Genomic DNA, 11,195 nt, shown 5'->3' with positions numbered 1-11,195 from the left:
TCATACATACAGAGGCAAACGGAACATACCGGATTCATATTAAAACGGTCTTTTTGCATTTCAGTTTTCACAGACACTAGTCCATATCGCGATTTGCAAAAATGTTTTGTATTGTGCCACCCTAACATTTTTACTGGCCTCTTTCGGCCATCCTATGAAAAAAAAAATCCTGGAGGCACTGCGAGAGCGTGCATAGTTTGTGAATCAATTACGGACTTACACGTGTCTAAAGTATGACTCTGATATACACGAGTGTTATACATTAGGTACGCGCAAAGTTTGTTATTATTACACTAATCGTCTTTAACTTTACGTTAACACTACGGTTTGCTTCATGCATGCAGCCGAGAGACGTAACATTAGTTTGTGTACAGTTTTGCGCCACCATTCAGTCTGTATTTAACAGTGCGATGAGGCTTGAGTCTGAAGCAATCAATCACAGAACACGAGAGAGGCTGTGCTTTTATTGTTTTCATTTAGCATATTAATAATGAAATTAAACAATTACAGGATAATATTTTAATTAATTTTAAGATATATCGCTTCTCCCCGGGAGGATCACTGAGAAGTATTGTTCATTCTTAGGTCATGTTAACTAAAGTAGTTAACTAATGTTAACTAATGAACCTTATTGTAAAGTGTTACTCATATTAAAAAAAAAAAAGTCTAATTATATGAAGCTTTCTTAGTCATTTGAGAAATTTGGGGGGAAAAAACATGTTCACTTATGCAGTTATTATATCTCATTGTTTATTAAGACAAATCTTTGTAACAAACTAATGTTTTAATTTCATAAATGCTCTAATATGAATATCAATTATCATTCACATGTTTAAATACAAAAACACAATCCATATGGCAATGCAGTTGCACTTTAAATTTGAGACATCAGCTCTTTTATTTTAATAGTTTATTTATAAAGGTCTATAAATCCACTACAACTATAAAACCTGTGGCAATCCATTCTGGAAATATATTTTGCCATATGAATATTTAAAGCAATATAATTTTTTAATTACTTAAAGTTTAAAACACAAAGTAATCTTATTTCCCTTTACCATGCACACATGAAAAAGTTTTCATGAGGGTTTTTTTAACATTTGTGTATTCTGTAAAACAACAACAACAACAAAACAGGCTTTTCTCCCACCACCAAGAAAATCTTGTCTTCAAAAAAGATTAATATGTTCTACATTGTTAGTATTTACAACTGTAATTTTGAAAGTCTTGTAATATTTTTTTACCATTTACAAAAAGGAGAAGAAACTACAGTTAACATCCAAAACATTAATTCTGCATTTTACTGTAAGAATGACATCACCTGCATAAAAATGGCACATCAGCAGTACTTCCTGAACATGATTCCGTTGTCCTCAGTGTTATTTATTGCATCCGAAGCAAAGACGTCTGAAGAACTTCCTGTACTGCTGCTTGATCTGAACAAGAATAAGACAACAGGAGCTGAGTGACTTCATGAGATCAATTTAACCTCTGAAACTCATGAACCAGGATGGAGTTTGTTTATTAAAAAAACATGTAAGAATCTACAGTACTTCTATTATCTCTGGAGGTTTATTTGTTTATTTCTAGAGTAAGGATAGAAAAATGTCTGACCTCATTATTGAGGAAACAATAGATCAGGAAGATGAAGGTTCCCTGCTGAGAGTTTAAGATCAGGAAGACGATCTCCAGCTCCTCACTGCCATTAGTGAAGAAACCCAGAATCCAGGAGCAACCAAGAACCACAAACTGAGCCAGTGTTTTAAACACTATAATCCTCCAGAGAAAGAAAGAAGAAACTAGTGTTAATGTGTCTTCACTATATGTTCTTTATTTATGTCTTGATGCATGTTTTAATCCTAATGTTTGTTACTTGGTTTGTTTCATCTGTGAAACTTCAGCATTCAGCTTTTTGAGAGTTGAGTTCAGGGTGATGATGATCTTGAGGAAGAGAATTGTGTTTAACTGCAAAAAAAAAAAAGTAATTATCAAATTAATTTGTTTATATTAAAAATTTTTATATTTAGAACTTACTGCTAGTATGACACAAACAGGACCCAGAAAACTCCAGATAAAACCGTTATCCTGTTTAATCCAACAGCTGTTTAGAAGAAAACAAATGATAACAGAAATAATCAAATAGTGTTATTTAAGATGTTGAAATCAGATTACAATCTTGTGCGTGCTTTTAATATAGCGTGTCAAAAAAATTATATCTATATCAGATAGCAGAAAACAGCCCTGAGCGCTTTACTTCCTTCTAAACGAATGACCTCAAAAACAACAAAAACTCACTGTTCGCTGCCGTAGCCTTCAGGAACCAGACCGACAGACACACACACCACAACCAGAGCAACCAGATATCCAATCACACACAGGAATCCACTGCTAAGCACCTCCTCCTTTTTGGAGCTGATCTTTGATAGGTTCTTCACACAGATGTAGAGCATCACAGCTTCGATGAACATCCACACAAAGCCGGAGAGAAAGAAGAAGTGCAGAAGGCCTGAGATCACGGCACACAACACCTGGAGACCATGAGAGACGGTTATAATGATTCACAGTGAGGCTGTGCTGAGCTGTAGCGCTCCATTATTCTTACCTGAGAATGATGCCGTATGGCGCTCAGGAACTGCTGTGTGAGCAGGAACAGAAGGTGAGCCAACAGAAGACTGATGCAGATGTTGATTCGAGCCACATTATTCACTCCAGGACTCCAGCGACAAAGGGCAAAGCTCAACAGGGCCAGACTGAAGAACACCAGCCCCACGATCACACACACCAAATTCAACAGCTTCATCAGTTGAGAGTTGCTCTGAGAAAAAAACATGTCATGAGTACATGAGTGACAAATCTGTGCTGTTCTTCAGTGTTCATTAGAAATGTTCTCGTACCTTTGGTGTGTGGCCGGTTTGCATGATGAGAGCGAATGTTGACAGATGAACACAGGAACACACAGTGTGGCTGCTGTTGGTCTTTAAAACAGAACAACCATCTACAATCCACTCACTGATATTCCAGTACACACAGGACAGAGAACCTTTGGGATCAAACTCCTACACAGGGAAGACATAACATACAGCACATTAGAGAAAATGTTTTTTTCCAACATCCCTTTCTGGGCTAGCAGGAAAACTTGCTAGATTAGAACAGTGGCTGTTGGGAGGCAATGAAAGTAACTTACTCCGATGTGTTTGAGAGTGAAGTTAACTGGTTTGGTCAAGTAGACTGGTTTAGTGTCGGTGGTTTTGTAAAGAGTAGCTGAGATCACATTGGACATCATGGTTTTAACTGTGTCTTCTGATGTGTTGAAGAAATTAGGTTTTAATATGTTGCCCATTTCGTCATAGCTCAGGAAACCCACAGAAGCAACTCCTGTGTTACAGACCAACGTGAAATAAAATGTAGTGGGGAAAAAAAAATGTAATCAGTTTTGGCAAAGTAAGTAACACCATTTAGACACAAATAAACTTTGGGCAATCACAATGACAAATGAAAGTTCTCAAAAAGCAATCGTTTGTGTGTGTATTTTCACATGCACTCAGGACACATTCACACTTGTCACACACCTGAAGGGCTGTTCTTGGCAATCTCAAAAAGGTTAATCTCCATATTAGCCTTTTCCGTACTGATTAAAGGGATTTGTTCTTCAGATGCGTTTACTCCAACCACAAGAACTCTCACTTCTAAGAAAAAACAAAAAGATAAAACAATGGTACTGTAAGTCACACTGTCACAATTTTCCTATAAATCCCAACATTTTTCCAAATTGTATTTATATATGTTCCAAATTATTATGCAAGTGATATCAGTAGGATATTAGTCAAATAAAATGTTTAGTTTTTCAAATTAAGTGTTTGTTTTTCTCAAATCCTTTTAGATAACAGCACAGGTTACAAAATTTCTTGGAAATGGAAAACCTATACGTAAAAAGGTTGTTGCACATTGGTGTCATGCAATATAAGATCTTTCTTTTTTAGGTATGGATGGCCACACAAGAAAAGGTTTTTAGCGCTCATACACGCAGCACATCAATAGGTCATCCTGTGAGTAAATTAATCTGGTCGGGACACAACGTTGGCATTCACACAAATGCTTTTGAAAGCAGCACCTATCAGCCGTCACAGTCGTGAGACAAGTAAAATTGGCTTACTGTCTTTGTAAGCTAAACTTTTAACAGTCATCACAATATGCATGATATTCCGGCATTTTATATCAAGATAAAGATGTACACTCTTATATACACCATGTATATATTTTAACTCTATAGTTGTGTAGTAAAATTCAAAGATTCCCACTTTATTCATGAAGAAGCAAACCCTAACTACAATCTATCCCTTACTTACAATACATTGTGTATGCTTTCTTTTTATTTTGTTATTGTGGGAAGATCTGTGAATGTGTGGAACTATTTAAACCTGCTGTTGAAGACACAATGCATGACAGCAGGTGAGTTTGAGCAGGTACAGAATTATGGTTATGGCATTGTAAAAAAGGAAAAGCTTCTAGAGAAGTTATTTGAATATGACTCATACAGTGTGACTGATCCTGGAACATGTCAACAACACAAACACAAAGATGGCCTTTTACCTGTATTGTTGAGCTTAATATTCTGCAAGGTGTAATTTTCTGTTGGTGTCACCAGTGCAGACACCAGGTTCTCAAAGACGTTCAGATAACGGTTTCCATATGACACCAATTGACTTTTATTTTCAGGATTGACCGAATCTGAAACCTTTATCTGGGTGGCATCAACAATCTTCAAATAGTTTTCTGCTGCCTAAAATAAATACCAAAAAATACTTCTGTGAAATGCAAATGTTTTATATGGCAAAAGAGTATTTTTAAATCTATGGGTCATTCTCAAAGCTGAATTACAAACCCGCCCCTTGATTTCAAAATCACGGAAAAGATTTCAAATAGTTCAGAAACTCATTGTAAAAGGCAAATTTATATAAACGTAAGAGTTTATTTAAAAAAAAATGAAACATTTTATTCTTAACTGCTTTTTTTAATTACTTGAAAATATCACGTTCCTGATAAATAACAGCCTTATTTATTGATTTTTTAAAAAAATCTAAATAAATTATAATATAAATAAGTTAGGGAGAATGTACGAAGAGGCTGTTCAAATTTTCTACCATGTTGAAAATGTTAAAAAATTTTGAATTTACTGTAAATGTGTCATTGCTGTAAAACTGCTTAATGTTTGTGTTAAATATTTACATTATAACTTGAGTATTTTAAGACCTCATCCTAAAGCATGCAATAAAATATAAAAGACAAAACATAAAACACATCGACTTTTATGAGAGAAATACAAACTGAATTCAAACCGGGGGACAAAAAGAATTTTTTGAGAATGACGTATATTGGTCAAGGTCAAGAAACATTACTTACTTCCTCAGACATCAAACCTGTAAAATTTGCAATCTGATCAACCAAATTCATGATGCTTTCTGCAGTTTTCTACAGCTCAAAAAAAAAGAAAACATTTTTTTATATATAAATATGTATAAATAATGAGTGTACAATAATTACAGAGTAACAAATGTCTTTTAGAAACTTGTTCCCACATACCCCTTCAATGCTGCTTGGGTTATTCATCAAATCTGCAAGGAAAGAATTGGGATAAATGATGAGGATGCATGTAAATAAAAACTGTACAAACTGTACACATGGAGGACAGTATTGCACACACCGCTCAAGCAGCTGCAATGTTGTGCATTGCATGTACAGACATCTGGAGATGCTTTATAGCTGCAGTTGCCGCTGCAGCTGTAGGAGCCGATCTTGCAGGTGCAACCGGGACTCTGAGGGACGCAGGAATAGGCCTTGCAAGAGACATTTTGTCTATGACATAATAAATCTACGTAACTGGAAGAATTCATGCAGTTGCTTGAGTTTGCCAGAGGAGAGCAGTACCAGTGTCCTTGAGATTTGTTGATCGCTACATTACTTAGGATAATCATCAGCTGCAGAGCTAGAGAGATAAAGCCATCAGTTAGTGTATCACTTCTACATCACAATATGTATTTTATCATTAGAGAACTACTACAGTAAAATGTACTACTGGAAAGTTAATGGAGAACAATAAAAAAGCAAACTCTTGCTAAATTGCACAAGACTGTCATGAGTTTCTCTGTTACACTGCCCTTTAATCTAAAAAAAAAACTAAACATCATTCTTATTGTTTAAAAAAAAGTGTTTTTCCTTCGTCAGTTTAGAGAACTGGCAAGAAGCAAAGTGTGAGAAAAAGATGGATTAGGATTGGGAGAAGACCACAAGTAGGGACTCTAATTCAAGTCACTTAAAGCACAAGCCCTCATCAGGCAGACAATCTTATATAAAGATCAGTTTAATTACGATTAGTATAGTAACATGAGTTAGGAGAGATCACTCACCAGTCAAATGAAGAACGGTGCTCATTTTGCATTGCATTGATGATCCTCTAAAAAGAATCAGTGTCCACTGTCCACCGCTCTATAGCAGACTAACTGCTGTTCAAATCTACAAACTCCTAGGAAGATGCATTTGCATTTTGTCCTCTCGAGGAAAAACAAACCTTGCATAAACAAAACAGTGGCTTTTACCACCGTACTTCTTTCCAACATCATTTTCATAATTTCAGGAAGATAACGAGCCTATTCAGATCATCCTTTAAAAGGTAATAAAGGGTTGTGTTGTTCGACAGACCATTGGAAATTCTCTAACAAAGAAACATGTCTTCTGTACAACTAGAGTATTTAAATAATAGGAAAGTAAGAGAAACATGTTCTCACTACAAACTAGTCGCATATTGATGCTTAGTCAGGACCCTTTTTAATGCTCCTGGTGCCCCACTACCATCATTTTTGATGCACATGGTCCTCCATTGTTTTAAATATAAAACCCTTGCCGTCAATTCTGGTCACACCCCTTTGGCTTGTTGGTTTCTCCCACTGTTGCCCATATTTGGTTGTTCCCGTTTCCTGTCCTAGACTCTTCTGTCTGCTCCATGGCTCTTTCCTCCATCTGATCCGCCCTGGACCCTTCTGTCTCCACCTTGGCTCCTTCCTCCATTATCACCACCTCAGACTCTGTTGCTCGTCCTCCTCCTGTCATGATCTGGGCTGTGGGGCTCCCCTCAGCCACCTGAGGTAGCTGTTTTCCCTTCCCTGCACACACATCCCTAATTGTACACTCCTGTCTAGTCGTTATCACTGATTACACGCACACCTGTTCACAATCACATCTGGTCTATAAGAACACTCATTTCCCACTACTCATCCTGGCTGCATTGTCTTTGTATGTGTGTCTCTGCGTTCCTGATTCCTGACCTTGACCGTGTTCCCTGTTTTGGTTTATTTAGTATTCAGTTTATGTCGTGTTGTGCCGTGTTGGCCTTTTGTTTTTGTTTTGTTCTGTTCTGTTTATTTGTGTTTATTTAATTAAAAAATACTTACCTGCATTTGGGCCCAGATCTCCCATTATTCACGTGACAGAATGCAGCCAGCACAGATGGGTCCAGCGGGGAGTAATTTTCTCTCTGTTCCGGACGCGGCGGTGACCGCTATCTCCTCTCCGGACGCGGCGGTGACCGCTCTCTCTGCTCCGGACGCGGCGGTGACCGCTCTCTCTGCTCCGGACGCGGGGGTGACCGTTCTCTCTGCTCCGGACGCGGCGTTGACCGCCCTCTCTGTTCCGGACGCGGCGGTGACCGCTCTCTCTGCTCCGGATGCGGCGGTGACCGCTGTCTCTGTTCCGGACACGGCGGTGACCGCTCTCTCTGTTCCGGACGCGGGGGTGACCGTTCTCTCTGTTCCGGACGCGGCGGTGACCGCTCTCTCTGCTCCGGACGCGGCGGTGACCGCTGTCTCTGTTCCGGACGCGGCGGTGACCGCTCTCTCTGTTCCGGACGCGGCGGTGGCCGCTCTCTCTGCTCCGGACGCGGCAGTGAATGCTATCTCCGTGCCTGACGCGCCGGAGACCGCAATCTCTGTTCCTGACACTGCGGCGACCGTGCTTTCTGTTCCTGACGCGGCGGTGACCGCTCTCTCTGTTCCGGACGCGGCGGTGACCGCTCTCTCTGTTCCTGACTCGGCGGTGACCGCTCTCTCTGTTCCTGACGCGGCGGTGACCGCTCTCTCTGTTCCTGACTCGGCGGTGACCGCTCTCTCTGTTCCTGACTCGGCGGTGACCGCTCTCTCTGTTCCGGACGCGGCGGTGACCGCTCTCTCTGTTCCTGACTCGGCGGTGACCGCTCTCTCTGTTCCTGACTCGGCGGTGACCGCTCTCTCTGTTCCTGACTCGGCGGTGACCGCTCTCTCTGTTCCGGACGCGGCGGTGACCGCTCTCTCTGTTTCGGACGCGGCGGTGACCGCTCTCTCTGTTCCTGACGCGGCGGTGACCGCTCTCTCTGTTCCGGACGCGGCGGTGACCGCTCTCTCTGTTCCTGACTCGGCGGTGACCGCTCTCTCTGTTCCTGACTCGGCGGTGACCGCTCTCTCTGTTCCGGACGCGGCGGTGACCGCTCTCTCTGTTCCTGACGCGGCGGTGACCGCTCTCTCTGTTCCGGACGCGGCGGTGACCGCTCTCTCTGTTCCTGACTCGGCGGTGACCGCTCTCTCTGTTCCTGACGCGGCGGTGACCGCTCTCTCTGTTCCTGACTCGGCGGTGACCGCTCTCTCTGTTCCTGACTCGGCGGTGACCGCTCTCTCTGTTCCTGACTCGGCGGTGACCGCTCTCTCTGTTCCGGACGCGGCGGTGACCGCTCTCTCTGTTCCTGACTCGGCGGTGACCGCTCTCTCTGTTCCTGACTCGGCGGTGACCGCTCTCTCTGTTTCTGACTCGGCGGTGACCGCTCTCTCTGTTCCGGACGCGGCGGTGACCGCTCTCTCTGTTTCGGACGCGGCGGTGACCGCTCTCTCTGTTCCTGACGCGGCAGTGACCGCTCTCTCTGTTCCGGACGCGGCGGTGACCGCTCTCTCTGTTCCGGACGCGGCAGTGACCGCTCTCTCTGTTTCGGACGCGGCGGTGACCTCTCTCTCTTTTCCGGACGTGGCGATGTCCGCTATCTCCGTGCCCGACGCGGCGACGTCCGCTATCTCCGTGCCCGACGCGGCGACGTCTGCTATCTCCGTGCCTGACGCGGCGGTGTCCGCTATCTCCGTGCCTGACGTGGCGATGTCCGCTATCTCCGTGCCTGACGCGGCGACGTCCGCTATCTCCGTGCCTGACGCGGCGGCGTCCGCTATCTCCGTGCCTGACGTGGCGACGTCCGCTATCTCCGTGCCCGACGCGGCGACGTCCGCTATCTCCGTGCCCGACGCGGCGACGTCCGCTATCTCCGTGCCCGACGCGGCGACGTCCGCTATCTCCGTGCCCGGCGCGGCGACGTCCGCTATCTCCGTGCCTGACGCGGCGGTGTCCGCTATTGGGCCTGATGCGGCGACGTCCGCTATCTCCGTGCCTGGCGTGGCGACCTCCGCTGACTCCGTGCCTGACGCGGCGGTGTCCGCTATCTCCGTGCCTGACGTGGCGATGTCCGCTATCTCCGTGCCCAACGCGGCGACGTCCGTTATCTCCGTGCCTGACGCGGCGGTGTCCGCTATTGGGCCTGACGCGCCGTTACACGAGCCTGGCCCGCCATCCCTCCTCCTGACTTGCCTTCCTCCGTGCCTCCTCCCTCCAGACTTAGGGAACGTCTGGGAGCCGTTCCGTGGGGAGGGGGTACTGTCATGATCTGGGCTGTGGGGCTCCCCTCAGCCACCTGAGGTCGCTGTTTTCCCTTCCCTGCACACACATCCCTAATTGTACACTCCTGTCTAGTTGTTATCACTTATTACACGCACACCTGTTCACAATCACATCTGGTCTATAAGAACACTCATTTCCCACTACTCATCCTGGCTGCATTGTCTCCTGTCATGTTTGTTATGTGTTCCGTGATTTCCTGGCTTTTGAATCATGTTCTTGGTTTTGTTATTTTGTGTTCAAGTTATTAGTTTTGTGCCGTGTTGGCCTTTTGTTTGTTGATTTGTGTTTATTCATATTAAAATTCATCTTTCCCTGCAATTGAACCCAGACCCTGTTTCTCACGTGACACCTCCCAGGTATATGTCCTCCACAGAATCCTCCCCCAATACAGACTTCATGTTTCCATCCCACACCCACTTCTTTGTCTGCTTCCTAAGTCCCCTCGGTCCATCCCTTGCTTTTTTCTATTATTATTATTATTATTATTATTATTATTTCTATATTTGGTTGTTTCCCATTTCCTGTCCTTGCTTAGTCATTATTAGTTGCATCACCTGTGTCTAATTAGTTAATTATAATCACCTGTCAGATTAGTTGTATTCAGTTCAGTGTTGTTTGTCCGATCTCAAGGTTATGTACGTGTGTGTTTACCTGCCCTTCATGTCTGGATCTACCTAGTGTGGATTATATTAAAGACTTGTCAGTGTATTGCGCCTTCGTGTCGTGCCTTCCTTACACACGACCGTGAAAATACCCTGACGCCAAATGCACATGGAATGTTATTGTCATGATTAAATTATATATTGGGTAATATGCTAATATTGTCATTATTGCATATATGTTTGGGTGTGATTTTTCAATAAACAGTCACAAAATTTGTATTTATATTACACTTTTTTACAAATTTATGAGCATGTAACCCAACCCCTGCTCCTAAACCTACAATTTGTCAATAAAACACAATAAATGACTGGCAGCTACAATTACAGTCATAATTTATTCCAAGTCTTCCAAGGCAAAACAATTGATTTGTGAGAGGAATAGATGCGATCACCGTCTCATCCTGTGTGCAGTCTCTGTGCACCAAGAGAAGCCCCATATCAGCCTTGGTTGTGAAATGCTGTTCATGGGTACCAAAGATCTATGCACGCCGCCATATTTGTGTCCGACTTGACAACAGACAAGGAACATTTAAATGGCATTTAATAATATATTAAAATTATAAGTTACTTTTTACTACCACTTCCCCTGCTTTGTCTTTGACGTAATTGTATGTTTAGGACAAAAAGTGAAAATTATTGTGAATGTAGTCGCATGATAAAGGCTTTAACTCCTAAGCCGCCTTTCCAGTGTAGGGCCAGTGCGAGCCAGTGTTAAGAGCATGCCGGGCGGGACCAATGGCCTCAAGTTGCAAGCAGCGACGCCAAAAGTAAGCTGTGTTTCCATTATCGAGCCAG

General features: G+C 43.1%; 1 protein-coding gene across 1 annotated transcript; it reads right to left on the bottom strand.

Moving 5' to 3' along the window:
* Positions 1-1,379: 1,379 nt before the first annotated feature.
* On the bottom strand, positions 1,380-7,104 carry LOC141336319 (adhesion G protein-coupled receptor E3-like). The gene is made up of 13 exons (XM_073841890.1): positions 6,915-7,104; positions 5,738-5,983; positions 5,581-5,612; positions 4,591-4,780; positions 3,570-3,686; positions 3,185-3,372; positions 2,895-3,056; positions 2,603-2,815; positions 2,296-2,528; positions 2,035-2,101; positions 1,874-1,965; positions 1,615-1,777; positions 1,380-1,436 (listed from the first exon to the last, which is right to left on the bottom strand). Exons 1-13 carry the CDS (start codon positions 7,102-7,104, stop codon positions 1,380-1,382), a joined length of 1,950 nt encoding a protein of 649 aa, XP_073697991.1.
* Positions 7,105-11,195: the final 4,091 nt, after the last annotated feature.

Source organism: Garra rufa, chromosome 6, assembly GCF_049309525.1.
Source record: "Garra rufa chromosome 6, GarRuf1.0, whole genome shotgun sequence".
Lineage (NCBI taxonomy): Eukaryota > Metazoa > Chordata > Actinopteri > Cypriniformes > Cyprinidae > Garra > Garra rufa.
Note: the sequence above shows the minus strand (reverse complement) of the source record. Positions and strands in the feature narration are given on the sequence as shown.

Bases quoted from the DNA above. Each gene is read 5' to 3' on its own strand.
- LOC141336319 (XM_073841890.1), bottom strand. From the start codon at position 7,104: ATGACAGGAGGAGGACGAGCAACAGAGTCTGAGGTGGTGATAATGGAG. The intron at 3,687-4,590 runs GTAAAAGGCCAT...GTTTTTTCTTAG, and splicing joins TATTAAGCTCAACAATACAG to AAGTGAGAGTTCTTGTGGTT. The intron at 2,529-2,602 runs GTAAGAATAATG...CATGGTCTCCAG, and splicing joins CCATACGGCATCATTCTCAG to GTGTTGTGTGCCGTGATCTC.